Source organism: Amblyraja radiata, chromosome 20 (assembly GCF_010909765.2).
Source record: "Amblyraja radiata isolate CabotCenter1 chromosome 20, sAmbRad1.1.pri, whole genome shotgun sequence".
Lineage (NCBI taxonomy): Eukaryota > Metazoa > Chordata > Chondrichthyes > Rajiformes > Rajidae > Amblyraja > Amblyraja radiata.
In genome coordinates this window covers 19,745,257-19,764,499 of record NC_045975.1, presented here as the reverse complement: position 1 = coordinate 19,764,499, position 19,243 = coordinate 19,745,257, and the positions used below count along the sequence as shown (strand labels likewise).

At 40.6% G+C, this 19,243-nt stretch overlaps 1 protein-coding gene and 2 long non-coding RNA genes across 8 annotated transcripts in view; 2 read left to right on the top strand and 1 right to left on the bottom strand.

The window, feature by feature from the left end:
- The window catches only part of LOC116984663, a 101,838-nt gene extending 91,752 nt beyond the window's left edge, over nucleotides 1–10,086 (top strand). For both annotated transcript variants that reach the window (XR_004415093.1, XR_004415094.1), the window contains 2 exons: nucleotides 5,998–6,053; nucleotides 10,048–10,086. This is a non-coding gene — a long non-coding RNA (uncharacterized LOC116984663). The remainder of the gene's footprint in view (nucleotides 1–5,997; nucleotides 6,054–10,047) is intronic.
- Nucleotides 2,065–19,243, bottom strand: part of LOC116984662 (uncharacterized protein C11orf24 homolog) — a 38,747-nt gene continuing 21,568 nt past the window's right edge. For 4 of the 5 annotated variants that reach the window (XM_033038951.1, XM_033038952.1, XM_033038955.1 and 1 more), the window contains 3 exons: nucleotides 8,062–8,303; nucleotides 4,415–4,537; nucleotides 2,065–3,621 (listed from right to left, as the gene is read on the bottom strand). In XM_033038951.1, coding sequence (XP_032894842.1) covers nucleotides 2,630–3,621; nucleotides 4,415–4,537; nucleotides 8,062–8,221 — 1,275 coding nt within the window. In that variant the 5' untranslated portion in view covers nucleotides 8,222–8,303 and the 3' untranslated portion in view covers nucleotides 2,065–2,629. Of the gene's footprint in view, nucleotides 3,622–4,414; nucleotides 4,538–8,061; nucleotides 8,304–8,962; nucleotides 9,023–19,243 lie in introns of those variants that run through there. The other variant, XM_033038954.1, reaches the window with a different exon arrangement.
- On the top strand, nucleotides 11,224–16,578 carry LOC116984664. The gene is made up of 3 exons (XR_004415095.1): nucleotides 11,224–11,236; nucleotides 15,194–15,200; nucleotides 16,453–16,578. It is a non-coding gene; the product is annotated as an uncharacterized LOC116984664 (long non-coding RNA).

Sequence of the window (19,243 nt, the reverse complement as noted above, 5' to 3'; positions counted from 1 at the left end):
TCCTGGATTCGGGAACATAGTTAGAATGTTTTCAGGAATTAAGTTCTAAAACATTTCTAAATGCAATGAATCGTAGAAACATAGAACTCTTTTCTGCAAATGGTGATTATTGTGAGGTACACTTGACAAAGGAACTAAACAGTTTACATTCCTAAACTTTTTAAAGAGATAAAGCATGGAAGGCAGTTTGTATGTTCTCCCTGTTCTCTATGTTCACCATGGGGTTTCTCTCTGGGTGCTACGGTTTCCTCCCACATTCCAGAGCAGGTGCAGGTTAAATGGCTTCTGTAAATGGTCCCGAGTGTGTAGGATAGAACTAGTGTACGGGTTGATCGGTGCGGACTTGGTGGGCACTCTTTTGCTGTAACTCTTTTTAAAAAAAACCTCTGCTTCACAACACTCTGCCCTTGACTGTGGAGATCCTGCCCTTGTCTTTCCAAAATGCGATTTCTCACATTTATTTGCATTAAACTTCATTAGTCATTCCTTGGCTCAATTGTGCGGCTGATCAAGGTTTTGCTGTAATTTTTGTTAATTATCTTCACTAACTACAATAACACCCGCTTGTGTGTCACCTGCAAACTTACTAATCATGCCTTGTAACGTACTAATCATGACTTGTTTGAGAAATGATTATTGAATGGGCTAAATGGTCAATTGGCTATAATGTTCTTTCAGGCTGCCTTTTGAAGTTTTTAAGAATTTATGTTTATTTCTTGCTTCAATTATGGAGTCACACTAATTACAGATATATTTTTTTTAATTCAAAAAGTAATAATGTCTTGTCTCCATCCTTCAACTTTTAATATGAAGTAATAAAATATCACCATAACTATAAAATAGCCAAATGACTGCTAGATTAGATAATCCCCCCAAATCTTCTCTTGTATACAATGTCTTCGCGTAGCTTCACATATAGTAGAGATCTTAATTTTCAACTGTCCCTTGCAGTCAATGACTTGCTACATTGTAAAAATTTAAATTGTTGAAGATTACACAAAATTAGTGTTAGTTTGTGGATAATACAGACCTGAACATGGTAGGCTATAAGACGTGTGCATGTTAACTTTATCATTTAACCTCCTACTGTTTCACAAGAGGTTATTACATTAGGCTTCAACTGTAGCAATAAAGAACTGCAGATGCTAGTTAATACACAAAAGGACACACGTCTAGCAGCATCTCTGGAGGAAATGGATAGGTGACGTTTCGGGTCGAGACATTTCTTCAGACTGATTGTATGGTGGGGGGGGGGGGGGGGAGAAGAAAGCTGGAAAAAGGGAGAGACAGGCAATATTTTGACACAGGCAAGAGGGATTTGAACCTATCACACACCTTTTGTTCTTATCTCTGGACTTTGTTCCAACCATCTGCTTATCAAGGCACTCCCCTTGCCTATGTTGACCTGCCACATTTTGTCCTGCCGCTCCCCTTTTTCAGCTTTCCTCCCGCCGCCCCCGCGCCCCCCCCCCCCCCCCCGCCCCCTCTAGAATCACCCAAAACGTCACTGATCCATGTTCTTCTGAGATGCTGTGTTTCTCCAGCTCTTTGTGTCCTTTTGTGCTTCAACTGAGGATACATAAAGATGCCATTTGGGTAAATTCAAGTCCATAACTGTTTCTTATCCACCGAAGCGACAAGAAAGTGGTTAGGTAGAGACGGCCAGGTTCAAGTTTTTCTTTTTCTTAGTTTAAGACACCCAAGTCTTGGGCAGACTCTGCTAAATTGTAGCAACATTTGTTGAACCTAGCAAAGCCGATTGTTTATTTTTTAAGAACCAATTTCTGCTATTCATTTTGAGATAAGAATTAGGAAAATTAGTCCTAGCTTCAGACCACAAATAACCTCCCAAATTCTTCCATTGTAGCTTTGTGTGCAATTGCGACACAATTGTGATTGTTCATGATGAGGCTGAGTTGCCTTTACTTCCAAACAGTGAGTTAAAGACCCACATTGAAGAATTTTATGTAAAATACTGTGAAATGTATGCTCCCTATTCATTCTTCCAATGAAGGAACAATGCAGCGTTAGAAAAAGCAGAGCATTCACAAGAGGATACAGAAGTATTTCAATAGTTATTACACTGGAACCAGTTTAATAGTTTGATGAAGTAATGCATGGTATCTCAAAATTATACAGAAGCACCTCCCAAAAAGCTTTAAATTTCAGAAATTTAGGGTAAAAAAATTAAATTTTAAGGCAAGAAACTGCATAGTGGTACATTGCAACTGTAGAACATGGCTTAGTGTTCAATTGCACAGTTTTATCAACTGTATTGCTGGACAAGTATATTACTGAATTGTTTAAAATAAACTTTATTGCAAACTTATCTCTGAATCGAAAATACAAAGTAACTTTGTTTTAAACAATGGCTTACGGAGAACATTTTTGTTGCAAGTGAGTCAGAGCTAAATAGTGCATCTCACAAAATGATTACATTGACGTCAACCGTAATATCAGAAATTCGCAAATGATTTCTCATCTCGAGAAGTTCCAGAACAAGGCAGTAGTCCTCAACTTATGGCACATTGCTGTTCGTCCACATCACAGTTTATAGAATGTGCTTGGTTCAATGAAAGAATCAATCCAATAATTATATTTTTCCTATATTTTTCACTTTTCTTTTTTCTTACATATCTGAATCCGCATACATTCCATTTATTAGATAATCCACTTGCACATAATCTTTCCTTTTGTAGCTCTCAAATGCTTTATGTGCAAACAAAATAATACTCATTAAGAAAAACAACAGTCCAAATATTAGAATGGCCATTAATGAGCTTGTGTCAGCTAAATATTTGATTAGAGCTCCAGCAGGCACTGAAGGAAAGACATAATTCTTCTGATCATTGAAAGCAACTGTAGTTCTGCTTTTTATATTTGGTGACTGTGATACTCCTCCCGTGATTGTGTGTGCATCGGTCCAAATTTGTTTCTGCTTTGTTGTTGCCTCTAGGAATAGTTGTGTTGTCGGCACTTTTGTTGGGGTTACGGTGGTTAATTGTACTGTTGAAGATTTGGTTGCTTTTGGCGTGGAACTTGACAGTTTTGTAGTAATTAGGTAAGACCGAAAGGAAGTTGTAGTATCCTTCGAAATATTTTTTGGTGTTACCAGTGATTCACTTTTGTTACTGCCTGCTGGGACCCGTGTAGTTAGTTCACTATGGATAAGTGGTGCAGAACTTTCACGGTCGGTAGATATTTCTGATGAATTAATAGTGGTCAGTTGTATACTGTTTGTTCTTGATGTGGCCGGTGTTGAAGTTGTTTCAACAATATTCATTTTTGAGTTACCTGCCGTTTGGGCTGTCATCATCACTGTGGTTATAGATGATAAGGTGGTTGAAATATTGGTAGTTGAAGTATTGGAGATAGTACTAGATGTATAACCGAATGTTGTTGATGCTGTAACTGTGGCATTATTGGTGTTCACGTTGGTAACTTTATTTGACTCTGTACTTGAATTAGTGGCAGCTGCTGAGAATGTTGCAGACTCATTACTGACTGATAATAACTCATTGGCCATGGCTGGTGTGGTAATTACTGATACAGTTGCTGTGTTGTTAGTTTTTGCTTTCCTTCGTACACGATGCAAGAAAATTTTGATCGGTGATTTTTTTCCTAGCAAACAAACAAAAAAAAACGTTAACAAAACATGGTGAACTCAGCCATCTTAGAAGTGGCACATGTTATGTAATTTCCAACAGTAAAGGTGGCGCAGCGGTAGAGTTGCTGCCTTACAGCGCCAGAGACCCGGGTTCCATCCCGACTATGGATGCGTCTGTATGGAGTTTGCACATTCTCCCCGTGACCAGCATGGGTTTTCGCCGAGATCTTCGGTTTCCTTCCCCACTCCAAAGATGTACAGGAATGTAGGTAAATTGGCTTGGTAAATGTTTAAAAAAATTGTCCCTAGTTTGTGTAGGATAGTGTTAATATACGGGGATCACTATTCAGTGCAGACCCGGTGGACCTGTTTCTGTGCTGTATCTCTATACTAAACAAAACTAATTATGTTTGAAATACATCATACACTGAGTCTGCATGATTGTACACAACCCAAATAAACAAAAGGTCAAAGGAGATGATTCTTACTAAATGCATCATTACAACGTTCAGATATGAAGTGGTCTAATTATCTTCTGACTGGTCTTAACAATGGAATTCTCAGCTCTGGTAAAAGGAATTATGTCGAAGACAGTCAAAACATAAACATATACAGATACAATTAACTTCATAAAAGAAAATTAAAAGTTACTTCAATCACTCCACTTCCATGGTAATCATTTACAGTCAAAAGGATCTGCTGACTAACTGAGAAGAAATGCCAGCAGATTTTCTAGCTATGAAAATAATCCTGCATAACTTTGGAGAAGTTGTAAGTTGTTAGAAAGTGAATGGAATCTACACATACCTATTTGCAAAGCTTCAACATCTTCCACAGTTGCTCCTTTACAGATAGAGATATCCGGACAGTGTAAATAAAAACAGATATTTTGATTATCCTCAATCACCACCCAATTACACTTCAAGCCATCTGTAACAGTTAAAAGAAAAATATGTATCATATGCATTGTTTTTACCATGGTCACTAGCACATATCTTTAAAATATACATATTTATTTTTAGGTGGCACACTTTGTTCATGCTACCAGTCAGGATTAAAAATTAATTAATCCCTCATATTCCAAACTTGCTTTACAAGAGAGGTAGTGTTATTTTTCACTTGCCTTCAACTAATCCTTTAAGATTTTACATTACTGTGGTTCCACAGGGACCTCTTGCATGACTAATAATCAGGCAAGAAATACTCCAGCTTGAAGAAGGGTCTCGACCCAAAACGTCACCAATTCCTTCTCTCCAGCGATGGATGCTGCCAGTTACTCCAGCATTTTGTATCTTTGGAAATAGTCAGCAGATTAGGCTGTAACTCAGTCTCCTTCCCAGTTCTGATGAAACATCTTCGATCTGAAACATGACCTCTCCTTCTCTTTCCACAGATGCGACCTGACCTGCTGAGTATTTCTGGAATTTTCTGTTTTTATTTTAAATTTCCAGAACTGCAATTTTTTTTGTTTTTTTGATAAAAATGCTTTCAGTGATTCACTTGAAAATGTCCCCACCCACAAGGTCCACAGACAAATATTTATACTTTGCTACAAATTCTCTGGGACCCATTGGTCCATGTTCACAATGCACTTATTGCTCAGAAATTAAAATAATTTGTATGTGAAGGGTATCTTGAGCAATGGCAAATGTGAACTGCTGGATTGTCATTTCAAACATCCATTTGGTCCACACAGGTATATTAAGAAAAGACGGTCGGCATTCTTGTACTGGTTGGAAACATGTAACTGCAAGCCTGTAACAATGTGACTGACTCTGAACATTTCTCTGAAATTGGCCAACATGCCATTCATAACCTCATCATTGCAACAAAAAAATCCATCATTGAGCTAGACAACAAATTCTGAGCAAAATTGCTCCCAACCCATATAACCTGATAAATGTGGTTAATTCATAACATACCTGGCTACTCAAAACTGGCTATTCACAGGCACTGTGGACGATCAGCAGCAGAGACAATGCACACCATTGTGAGCTGGTAACCTCATGCTCAGAATCTCCCTCATTACAATTGCAATCAAACCTGGTACAATGGGTGTAGAATAGCATGCTTGCAGTTGCACCATGATAATGGAGAGTGTAATACCACAAGCAACAGTTCAGAGCACAATTTCACTACACTGCCCCTTCGAGTTGAGAATGACAGTGGACAACTAAATATCGAAAGGGAGAAAGAGATTTCAATATGGTTGGGCCTAGTGTGCGTGTTTTAAGGACAAAACTGAGGCATTCTCAAGATCCATCTTCCTTTGTGCGCTATATACTCCAGTGTTTTTCTTATGATTTTAGTTTTAACATTTTAACACTGTCAAAAGGTGCCAAGATTTCAAAAGATTTCAAAGGCAATCTCTCTCACTTTGTCTCCGAAAGGTTATGATAAATCCTGGAGCTGAGTAACCCTGGCAAGACATCAGAGTAGATTACAGGTAAGTGCTGCTTGTAGAATTCTGGTAATTACTTTTGGCTGGCTACTCTCTATAAAAAATACTTCTTCTTGTTAATCTTGTTAAATGATCTTGTATTAAAACTCAGTTAATTTGAAACTCATATGAGGACAAAAGTCAGACATTGGTGAGGTGACGGAAGACTGAGGGTTGGCTAATGTTGTGCCTCTATTTGAGAAGGGCTACAAAGAAAACCCAGGGAATTATACCTGGCAGGTCGGGCAGCATGATGGCGTAGCGGTAGAGTTGCTGCCATGCAGCACTTGCAGCGCCAGAGACCCGGGTTCAATCCCGACTACGGGTGTTGTCTGTACCGAGTTTGTACATCCTCCCCGTGACCGTGTGGGTTTTCTCCGAAATTTTTGGTTTCCTCTCACACTTCAAAGACGTACAGGTTTGTAGGTTAATTGTCTTGGTATAAATGTAAATTGTCCCTAGTGTGTGTAAGATAGTGTTAATGTGTGGGGATCGCTGGTTGGTGCGGACTCGGTGGGCTGGAGGGCCTGTTTCCACGCTGTATCTCTAAACTAAACTAAAACTAAATTATAGACCAGAAAGCCTGACATCTGTGGTAGGAAAGTTGCTGGAGAGAATTCTGAAGGATAAGATATATTAACATTTGGATTGATCAGGGATATGGGAGATTGTCTCTCACAAATTTGATTGAATTTTTGATATAAATAATCCAGGTGACTGACGAGGGCAGGGCCATATGTAGATGTGGACTTCAGCAAGGCCTTTGATAAGGTTTCATTGTCTATATGGACTTCAGCAAGGCCTTTGATAAGGTTCCACCTGGCAGGCTGCTCTGAAAGGTTAGATTGCATGAGATCCAAGGAGACTAGTTAACTGGATGCAGATACAGAGTGGTGGAGGTGGAGGGTTGTATTTTGGAGTGGTGTTGGTGACAAGCAGTATGCCTCAGGGATTGATGCTGGGCCCATTGCTGTTATCAAAATGTTTAGCAATGATTGCGACGAGAATGTACAAGGCGTGAATAGTAAGTTTGTAAATGACACCAAAGTAGGTGGTATTGCAGACAGTGAAAATGGTTAACAAAAATGACAGCATAATCTTGATCAACTGAGCAAGGGAGCTGGGGAATGCCTAATGGAGTTTAATGCAGATAAGCATGAGGTGTTGCATTTTGGGAAGTCAAACCAAGGCAGGACCTTCACAGTGAACGGTAGTGCACTGGGCAATGTTGTGGAGCAGTGTAAAAGTACACGGTTCCCTGAAAGTGGCGTCACAGGTAAATAGTGTGGTAAAAGTGGCTTTAGGCATATTGGCTTTCATTAGTCAAGGAATTAAGTATAGAAGTCAGGACATTATGTTACAGCTGTACAAGACATTGGTGAGGCCACAGTTGGAGTATTGTGTTAAGTTTTGGTCACCCTACTACAGGAAAGATGTCATTAAGCTGGATAGAGCGCAGAGAAGATTTATAAGGATGTTGCCAAGATTCGAGGGCCTGAGCTATAGGAAAAGGTTAGACAGCTGGGACTCAATTCCTTGGAGGTCAGGAGACTTCTGGGTGATCTTATAGGGGTGTATAAAATAATCAGGGAAATATACAGCATGAATGCACAGTGTCTTTTTTCCAGGGTAGGTGTATCAAGAACAATAGGGCATAGGTTTAAGGTGAGAGGGGAAAGACCGTAACTTGAGGTGCAACATTTTCATGCAGAGGGTGATGGATATATGGAATGAGCTTTGAAAGGAAGTAGTTGAGGTAGGTACAATAAAATATTTTAAAGACATTTGGATTTGTACATGGATAGCAGAGGTTGCAAGGGATATAGGCCAAATGCAGGTAAGTGGGACTAGTTTCTGTGCCTGTTTGCATGCTTTATGACCCCCTCCCCACCATGCCATTTCCATTCAGTTTATGGATAGCTTTTGAGATTTTTGCTAAAGAGAAGGGTATTAGCCATGATAAATCTGATAAACACCAGTGTCGAATGTATACGTACACAATGACATACTTTACCTTGATCTGTTACAGAGTCACAAGTTAGGTTACATTCTTCTGCACGACTGACATGTCGGAACTTTAGCACCTGGATTCCACTATCTTGTAAATTATGCATTGAGGTCTCAGTTAAAAAGGAAATTGATACATAAAGAAAGAGTCCAAGAGGGGTCCACATTTTTCAGAATATTCCTTATGGCCAGAACTGCTGTATTAGGTGATCACAGGTAGATTGATACAATGTTTGTTTCTTGTCGAACCTGAAACAGTAAAGATAAAATAATATGGTTACAAAATTATTTTTGATACAGTATTGCATCACAAGCTTATCTCCATTCGGGCCTTGAATCAGGTTTCGAAATAGAATTCCAGAGCTGTTACTAGGCATTGGAAAATGCTTGGCAACAAAGCTTGAAGGTAATGAAATAAAATAAACCTATCACCCGAAAAAAAGGGTCTAGCCCCTTTTCAAAAAACAAATTAAAAAAATAACCAAAATTCTTCATCAGTCTGAAGAAGGGTCTCAACCCGAAACGTCACCCATTCATTTTCTCCAGAGATGCTGCCTGTCCCGCTGAGTTACTCCAGGATTTTGTGTCTACCTTCTAAAAAAATAACCAGTGGATACACAAAAACTGTATAGCAATAAGAGCTGACTCATGTCAATCTCATATTTCGCTTGGGCAGCTTACATACAGCCCAGTGGTATGAATGTTAATTTCTCTCACTTCAGCCCCAGCATACCCTCTCTCTCTATCCCTTCCCTTCCCTACCCAAGTCACACTAACTTCTCATTTTCACCCAACAACTAACAATGGCCTGTATCTTTTATCATCGTTATTTTTTTGCATATATTTTATTAATGGTTCTTTATCTCTCTATATCATTGTCTATATCTCTCGTTTCCCTTGTCCCTAACCTGAAGAAGGGTCTCGACCCGAAACGTCATCCACTCCTTCTCTCTAAAGATGCCGCTTGTCCCCTGCTGAGGTACTCCAGCTTTTTTAGTCTATGTCAAACACAAATCATTCAAGGAATATGGAGTTAGGTCAGAAAGGTGTTGAGAAGGAATTTTAGTTTGGTTTAGAGATAAAGCAAGGAAACAGGCCCTTCGGCCCATGAGTCCGCGCCGACCAGTGATCCCCGCACACTAGCGCCATCCTATATGCACTAGGGACAATTTACAATTATACCAAGCCAATTAACCGACAAACCTGTACGTTTTGTGGAGTGTGGGAGGAAACCAGATATCCTGGAGAAACCTTACACAGATCAGGGGAAGAACATATAAACTCCATACAGTCAAACACCCATCGTCAGGATCGAACCCGGGTCTCTGGCACTGTAAGGCAGTAACTTTACCAAGAAATTTCTGTTGAAACTTTACGTCAAGTAAATTCACGTAAATTTCAAGTTACAATGTATGTTGATGTTTGCAGCAACACCTACATCCTTTAAATGAAGTAGAAACTGAACAATGAAAGCGCTCATTTGTGACCCATTTCCAATTCATGTGCTTTTATTTTCCTTGCATTGGTGAAAAGGTATTCGCCAATTTCAAATTATGCTCTTATTCTGCCCTGCAAAATTGAGTGTATTTCAATTTTTTAAAGAATAAATATTATCCCCCTTTAAAACACTGGTGAAGGCCTGATATCAAGGCTGACACAGCAGCTGCACTAAGAATGTGCATTAATACAATAGAATTTTGCTGCATCTTACACCAATAATCTCACATCAGTTTCCAGTCTTGGCAACATTGATGAAGAGAAGTAAGAAAGCTTAATGCTTCCGTCAAGAGTGTTTTATTGTCATATGCCCCGGACGGGACAATGAAATTCTTACTTGCTGCAGCACAACAGAATATGTGAATATGTAAACATTGTATATAACGGGGAAAAAAGAAAAAGTTCAATAAATAACAAATATAGTGCAAATAACAAATAATAATATAGTCTTTTGCAGTTCAGAGCTCATAGCTTATTCGTTGAGTTTAATATCCAGATGGCTGTGGGGAAGAAGCTGTTCCTGAACCTGGACGTTACAGTCTTCAGGCTCCTGTACCTTTTTCTTGATGGCAGTGGTGAGATAAGCGTGTGGCCAGGATGGTGTGGGTCCTTGATGATTTTGGCTGCCTTTTTGAAGCAGCGACTATGATAGATCCCTTCGACGGTGGGGAGGTTAAAGTCGGTGATGGTCTGGGCAGTGGTCACAACTTTTTGCAGTCTTTTTTGCTCCTGGACGTTCAAGTAGCCGAACCAGTCCACGATGCAACCAGTCAGAATGCTCTCTACCGTGCACCTGTAGAAGTTTAGGAGAATCCTCTTCGACATGCCGAATCTCCGTAATCGTCTCAGGAAGCAAAATTATATCAACAAGTGAATCACTTCATTGTCCATCATTTGCCAAAGGACGTAATATAAAGTAAGTGTCTATTCCTACAAGGAAATTATGTGGAGAGAATGGGGAGGTGGTGGTGGAGGATGAATGATGGCGACGGGAGTAAATAAGAACAATGCTAAACTGTTTCTGAAGCGTTGTGCACAAGATAATATTTGACTTTGCTATTTTTAACTTAAAGATAAATATACCATTGGATATATACATCAGAGTACTTTAATTCAGTTTGGAAGAGTTTATGTTAAATTTTCCAACTGTGTATGACTCAAGAGTGCCCTCAGCAGGAAAGCACCAGTTTCCATTACAGCCTTTGCTTCTGTGCCATGTTAAATAAAGTCAACATTTCTCTCTATTAAACATCCTGTTTCATAGGAAACAACTCCCACCATTACTGTTTGGGTTATTTTTATTTACTCCATCTTATGGATGAAAACTTTTTTTCCCAAACAAGATGATGCAGACATCTTATAAGAGAATAAGTAATTTGTCAGGTTTCTAGTTCATATCTGGTACTGAATGAGCAGAAATTTCAGGAGAACTGTAGCCACTTTCTCCAGTCACCTTTCACAGCCAGTTCTGTTAGAACCGTAGAGTTCCAATCTGATTGGAAGATTACTTAGCCCTTTACCTACAGCTTGCTCTAGTTACCATTTCACACATGTTGTACTATTCTGCAGCTTCACTCAGCCGCCACCTCTGGTATTCCTAGTGCTGCTCCTTGCATGCACTCCACGCTCATCATTAAAAGAGGATTGGTTTCCTGGCTTGTTAGTAATGGTAATGTGAGGGATAGGTTGGGCCATGGATTTCTTGTTTGTTTGCACTTTAACGTAATATTTATATTTAGGGCGGCATGGTGGTGCAGCGGTAGAGTTGCTGCCTTACAGCGCCAGAGACCCAGGTTCGATCCTGACTACTGGTGTTGTCTGTATAGAGTTTGTAAGTTCTCCCCGTGACCTGCGTGGGTTTTATACGGGTGCTTTGGTTTCCTCCCACACTCCAAAGGCGTACAGGTTTGTAGGCTAATTGGCATGGTAAGAAAAATTGTAAATTGTCTCTTGTGTGTGTGTAGGACAGTGTCAGTGTGCGGGGATCGCTGGTCGCCGTGGACTCGGTGGCCCAAAGGGATTGTTTCCATGCTGTATCTCCAAACTAAACTAAAGTGGTTACACCATTGATCTTCAAGCCCTTCATCTCTTTTTTAGTTAATGGTCTGGCTCAGTTCTCCTTTAACTATCTGCTTCATGGCTATACTCTGAAAAATAATTCTGGTTTTCCTTTTATAATTGACAACAATCATTTCTCATCCTGTATCATATTTTTAGTCTCCCTTTTCCCTTTCTGTAATCAGCATGTATTGCCTTTGTGTATCAGCTCGACATCTGCCATTTTGCTTTATTCTACTCTCAATCTCTGTTTATCTGGAAAGTTCAGGATTTAACGGCTGCACCCATCTCTCTCATGAGTATATTCTGCGATTAACCCAAATCAACTTATCTTGATAGGCTTTCCATTGTTCAATTATAGGTTCTCCTGCCAATTCATCCAAGCCAGTATCCAAAATTTCCTGGCAAATGTAGTCCTTTATGTACTTTGCATGAGTGGATGGATAATAATAATAATAATAATGGATGGGATTTATATAGCGCCTTTCTAATACTCAAGGCGCTTTACATCGCATTATTCATTCACTCCTCAGTCACACTCGGTGGTGGTAAGCTACTTCTGTAGCCACAGCTGCCCTGGGGCAGACTGACGGAAGCGTGGCTGCCAATCTGCGCCTACGGCCCCTCCGACCACCACCAATCACTCACACACATTCACACACATTCACACACAGGCAAAGGTGGGTGAAGTGTCTTGCCCAAGGACACAACGACAGTATGCACTCCAAGCGGGATTTGAACCGGCTACCTTCTGGTTGCCAGCCGAACACTTAGCCCATTAAGGATACAATGTATAAATGAAACTTATCTCTTAATTCTAAACAAATTGATTCTGTCCTTTACTAATCCAAGGCCTTCTCTGCCTCCATCACTGCAACACTCTACTTAATCCAAACTACACCTCTCCTTTCATCATTCCCTATTTTACTTGAACATGTTGTAACCAGGCATAATTAGTCCCCAGTCTTTTTGATTTAAGCCGAGTCTTCTTTATTGGCATAACGCACGGCTAATTGGACCCAAAACTCTCCAACTTTGTGCTTTGATGTTCAGGCACTGTAAATCTATTTTGGATTTACTGATGAAAGTTCAGTGATACCTCTTTCCACATTTGTTGCCTGATCTAAGCATTTTCAACTTTATCCATTTTTTCATTTAGGCCTTGTGGTACTTTTTCTCAGTCAGATCTCATCCCTACCCACACTAATTCTTGGTCCAGTACCATCTGTGCCCATCGTTTCTGCACTCTTTTCTCCTTTTCATTGCTCCATGCTGGTTCCCAATCCCTACCAATTTAAAGTAAACCCTCCAGAGGGTTAAGGTAACCCTTCCAACACTGCACTTCCTCACTTCTATACCCCAACCTGTACATTCCTTGCTCCATGGTCTTATCTTGAATACTGCTCTCCTTCAAAATATTTACCACCATCAGTCCCTAATGTGAAGTGCTGGTTTGCGTATGGCATTCATATTGAAGATTCATTCTCCATGCTCATGTTACCATGAACTCACTTTGGTACATACATTTTCAGGAACTCTCAGGCTCCCTAATGCTTGGCAGTGACTTCAGTTGTTCCTCAAACTGATAAATCCTGGGCTTGAGCTCAATCGGTTGTAGGCACTTCCAACATACCCCACCTGCCCACCTGGATGCACACCCATTTATCCCACTATCTCCCCCCCACACCCCCACTCCACCAAAATCCCTTCTTCTGACTTCACATTGCATCCCTCTACTCTTACAGACTTTTGTCTTCTTTTCGTCTTTGGACTTTGTCCCCTCATCAGCCATCGAAGCCTCCCGACAGCTGTAGGCTGGCTGCTGTTGCAAAATGTTGTCCCAGTCTCCCCCCCCCCCTCCCCTCCTCCCCCTCTGTTTTAGCTTTCCAACAAAACGTTTTATGTTGTTTAATACAGTGTTAAGAGTACTGCGTTTACATATTTGTTCTGCTGCTGCAAGTACGTATTTCATTGTTCTGTTTCGGGACATATTACAATAAAACACTCTTGACTCTTGTTCCATGCTCGCTGATCCGCTGAGTTACTCCACCACTTTGTGTCTGTTTTTGTAAATATGCATCTGCAGTTCCTTGTATCTGCATAAATCATTAAACCCAGAGATGTAATACTGTAAAGAGGATCACAATTAGAATAGCTTGTGTTTGTATATACAATTATTAAATGGTTTCCCGTGTCTGGGTTTAGAATTAAAAAATAATCACAATCAAACCAACCTATTTTTATAATTTTTATTCCACCTGTACAATGAATCTTTAAAATTGGATGGATTTAACAGTCTCTTATTTTTGTTTTTCTGTTCTTTACCAGACTCAAATTTTAAAAATAAGAAATTTCAAACTACTTATTTTTACTAGTCTATAATTCGACAAATACACATCCTCCAATGCATGTCACCTCACATACTTCTAATGAAAAATATAAACACCACCTCAATAACCAGGACGACAGAGTGGAGACGGATACGTCCCTATTATGAATTTTCTAAGAAAACAAAAGCGATATTTCAAAAATCAGCTCATATTTAAGCAATGAATTATAAAATTACACTCTGCACAAAATAACACAACCTCTGTTTAAGGCATAGAGGAGGCATTTTATTAGCAAGAATGGTGAATCTTTGGATTTTTCTACACGAGGAGGGTATCAAGTATCAGTCATTAAACTTACAAAATTCTTAAGGGGTTGGACTGGCTAGATGCAGGAAGATTGCTCCCGATGTTGGGGAAGTCCAGGACAAGGGGTCACAGCTTAAGGATAAGGGGGAAATCCTTTAAAACCGAGATGAGAAGAACTTTTTTCACACAGAGAGTGGTGAATCTCTGGAACTCTCTACCACAGAGGGTAGTCGAGGCCAGTTCATTGGCTATATTTAAGAGGGAGTTAGATGTGGCACTTGTGGCTAAGGGGATCAGAGGGTATGGAGAGAAGGCAGGTACGGGATACTGAGTTGGATGATCAGCCATGATCATATTGAATGGCGGTGCAGGCTCGAAGGGCCGAATGGCCTACTCCTGCACCTAATTTCTATGTTTCTATTAAGTTCATTCAAAATGGAATTTGATAAATTTCTAGATATTAAGGGAATATAGGAATAGTGCAGAAAAATGGTATTGAGGTATATGATCAATCTTGATGAATAACAAAGCAGGCTTAAAGGTTCAAGAGCAGACTTGCTCCTGTTCCTAATTCTCATATTTGACAGAATGATTCTATAGATATAATTGCCAATATTTTTTTTTAATATTTTGTGGATGGCACTGCTAGAGGACTTAATTGAGAAATTACACAGATAAATAAATAGGAGGCCATGTGCTTATGCTCCAAACACACAAAATGTCTGATCTGAAAAAGGGTTGCAGCATTTTTCTTTAGCAGGTGGAAGAAAAGCAGCATTCTGGCTCTGGGCCATCTAATGTTCCCCAGCTGAAAGCTAGATAAGCTTATTGATGCAAGCTGTGCACTTGTTCACTCTGTTGCAAAACTCCAGGTGAATAAGAACTGAACATCTTGCCATTAGTTTTTATTTAAAGTATTGATATTTTCAGCCATCAAGATAGAGACAGGGGAACGGTAATTTGATACAAAAATATGCGTTGGTGGTCTGAAACCCAGCAAATACAGGCAAGGTGATAAAAACTATGCAAAAAATTGTTGAGAAGGGTCTTTAAATTATTTAAAGTTATAAAAAAGAAGGGACTATCTATTCACTACAGGCAGCTGGGATTCCAACTTGCCTTCCCTGATGGACTCCATAGCTGCAGTTTTTTTGTCTTCCTCACTTTCATTTCTGAAGTTGAAATTTCTAATCAAGTGCTTCCAAAACATATTTCGTTTTCTACTGTTATTGTCAAAGCCTTCAGAATATTTTTTGTTCCATTTCCTGCATTTCTACTTTCACCCTTTCTCTTCCATCCAAGGTCATCTCCCAGGTCTGCCTTGTACATACGTTCCACCTCACCAGTTTCCACATTCAAAAGATGCCATAACCACCCTAATGCTACCCTAAAAACCACCCTAATGCTACCCTAAAAACCACCCTAATCAAATACACCCCCTCCCCTCGATTCTGCCTTTACTATTCTGAAAGAGTAGTTGCTCCTTCAATACTCTGAGTACCTGTACCGTTATCTCTCTCCTTCTAAAATTAGCTTCTAATCCAAGCAGAATAGGTGCAACACCTGTCTACTATCGTCTTTCCCACCATCTAAAATCCCAAATATTCCTTTTGGACGAACAATTTCCTTCAAATTTTATTTTCTCTACCTGCTTCTCATGATGTTCCATATTCCCATCACCTTCCAAGGGAAAAAGTTGTGCACATTCACCCTATCCCACTCACGATCCCATGCACCTCTATAAGATCACCTCTCATCCTCCTGTATTCTTAGAAATAAAGTCCTAGCCTGCCCTACCTCTCCCTAAAGCTCAGGCCCTCAAGTCCTGGCAACATCCTCACAAATCGTCTTTGCACTATTTCCAGCTAAATGGCATCTTTCCTGTAGCAGGTTACAAAAACTGAACACAATACTCCAAATGCGGCCTCACCAACATCTTGAACAATTGTAGCACAAAATCCCAGCTTCGATGTAGAAACAAGGAACTGCAGGTGCTGGTTTACAAAAGAAGTCACAAAGTGCTGGAGTAACTCAATGGGTCAGGCAGCATTCCTGGAGAACATCCTATATCATCCTATATAAGCTAGGGGGCGCCGGAGGACTTCGGCCCTGCCGGCAGTCTGTTCGTTTTTTCATCCTTTATATTATTTTTAGCGTTTGTTTAAAGTTTGTTTTAATGTTCTTCTGTTTGTTTTATGTGGGGGGAGGGGGAAACTTTTTTTGTCAAGTCCTTACCTTCCCGGAAAGGTGATCAAATTTCGGATCACATTCTCCGGGCTCTGCGGCCTACCATCGCTGGAGCTGTGAGCCGCCTCGGACTGTCGTGAGCCCCACCGCGGGGCGCGGACTTAACATCGGAGCGGTTCCCTTGCCTGGGATCGCTCCCACAGCAGCCTGCGGACTTACCATCAAGGGCTCACAGTCTCGGGAGAGGCAAGTTGGGAGCTCCAACGCCGCAGAAGGTTCGTCTAGCCCCGACGAAAGGTTCGATCGCCCGGCACGGGTGGGGAGCTGACATCCCCCCGATGCGGGAGGTGAACGCCTCGACGCGGAGGGCCCGAACGCCGCCGGCTACAGGACTCAAGACCATCCCGTCAACGGGGGCTCGAGGCCGCCGACCAAGGAAGAACAACAAAAAAAGGACTTGGAACTTTATTTTCGCCTTCCATCACAGTGAGGAATGTGTAGGAGTCACCGTAAAAGATGTTTATGTCAAAATGTGTTTTTTTGAGTCTGTTGCTTTTTAAATTGTATGACTGACCTGACCAGTAAATTTCACTACACCAATTGGTGTATGTGACAATAAATGAACTTATGAACTTATATCAGCCTGTAGAAGAGTCTCGACCCAAAGTGTTATCTCTCCATGTTCACCAGGGATGCTGCCTGACCCGCTGAGTTACTCCAGCATGTTGTGTTTATTTTTAATCCCAACTTCTACGCTCAATACCCTGACTGATGAAGGCCAATGTACCAAAAGCCTTTTTGATCACTCTTTCTACCCGTGATGCCATTTTCAAATAACTGTGTATCTGCAATCCTAGTTTCCTCTGCACTGTAACACTCCCCAGGGCCTTGCAGTTCACTCAGGTCATGCCCTTGTTTGACTTCCCAAAATGCAACATCTCACAATTATTTGCATTAAACTCCAATAACTATTCCTCAGTCCACTTGCCCAACTGCTCAAGATCCTACCAGAGCTGCCAAAGGAGGTAGTTGAGGCAGGTACTAAAATAGCATTTTAAAGGTACATGGATAGGAAAGGGCTAGGTACATGGATAGGAAAGGTTCAGTGGGATATGGGCTAAACGCACAGGCATTTGAGAGCAAGGAGATGGTGGTGCCAGGGCTCTTGAAGAGCATTAAGGTGGATAAATCCCTGGAACCTGAAGGGATTTATCCCAGGTTATTGAGAGAGGCAAGGGAGGAGATTGCAGGAGCCTTTGCAAAGATCTTCGCATCTTCTCTAGCTACAGGCCAGTTTCAGGAGGACTGGAGAGTAGATAATTTTGTCCCTCTATTTAAGAGTAGAGAGAATCCTGTGAATTATAGGCTGGTGAGCCTCACGTCAGTGGTAGAGAAGCTATGGGAGAGGATTCTTTGGGATAGAATTTACTCCCATTTGTAAAATAATGGGTTAGTTAGGGACAGTCAGCGTAGCCTTGCTAACTTGGTCGAGTTCTTTGAGGAGGTGATGAAGATGATCAGTGAGGGTAGGGTGGTGGATGATGTCTATGTAGATTTTAATAAGGCATTTGGTAAAGTCCCCATGGTAGACTGATACAGAAGATTAAAATGCATGGGATTAATAGCGACTTAGTCATATGGAGTCAGAACAGGTTTACTAATAGAAGACAAAGGGTTGTGGTGGAAGGACAATATTTAGACTGGAGATCTGCAGGGATATGTGGTGGGGCTGCTGCTGTGATATATATATAAATGACGGATGTAAATATAGATGGGTTGGTTAGTAAGTTTGCAGATAACCGTTTTACTGATGCTGCTCTGGACCGACACTCCATTAAGAAAACTCCTAATATTTACCCACTGTCTCACCAATCCCACACCTCTCCCCTCAAATCAGCTCGGACCTCAACCTCCTAAATTTTCAATTGTTCCCGAAAAGAAGAGGACCTCTATTCCACTGAACACACCCAGCTTAACTGAGCCTCAATATCTACAGTCCAGGCTCCAACCAACCACCACCAATCAGCCCCAAACAGCTCTCCAATCACTGCCACCCTTTTGCTACTGATCGCCCAAGCCCAGCCTGTACGTTCCATCACATGCAGCAGAAGGGAGGACAGAAAACATGGAACGGTTATCCAGTGATGCCTGAGGCAATTGGATTTTTCTGCAGGTTACATTTCCCTAGCCCACTGTGCAATGACCAAACAGCGTGTCTTTTATAGCACACAGTTTTTCCATTGAGACCCAGAGGGTTATAATCTACCCAGCCACGGCCAGAGACATTGTCAAAAGAAAGACCAATTTCTGATAGGATTTTCTGTTTGATTCCAACTGAAGCAGCATTTTAAAACTGCTGTTAAAAATCAGACTATATAAAATGGCTGCAATTTTAGTCAGCATTTTCCTTGACAATAGCTTCTGAGATGGCAAGTAATTTACCAGCATAATAAGCAAAATATTTATGTCAGAAGTGGAAATAAGATTACTATTTGCATTACCACTGCAGTAAAAGGATTCAAGTATTATCATCGTTCCCATTTTATATGGTTTGCTGCAGTAAACAAAGCTTTTCTACTCAGCACGTCAATGAAAATTTCAAAAGGGTGTCCTGACCCAGGCCATGCTAAAAATATGTAGATTCTAATATATTGTGATACTCCTGTTAGAATGTTAAAACATTCTTATTAAATATTTTTAAATGTAAATGCAGCCATATGTCTTATTTACTCTCACTTCCTAATTTGAGATAAGGCAGCAGTCTGGTGTGGTGGGTGGGGTAGAGTTCTACATGGCATTAGACTGCAAGAT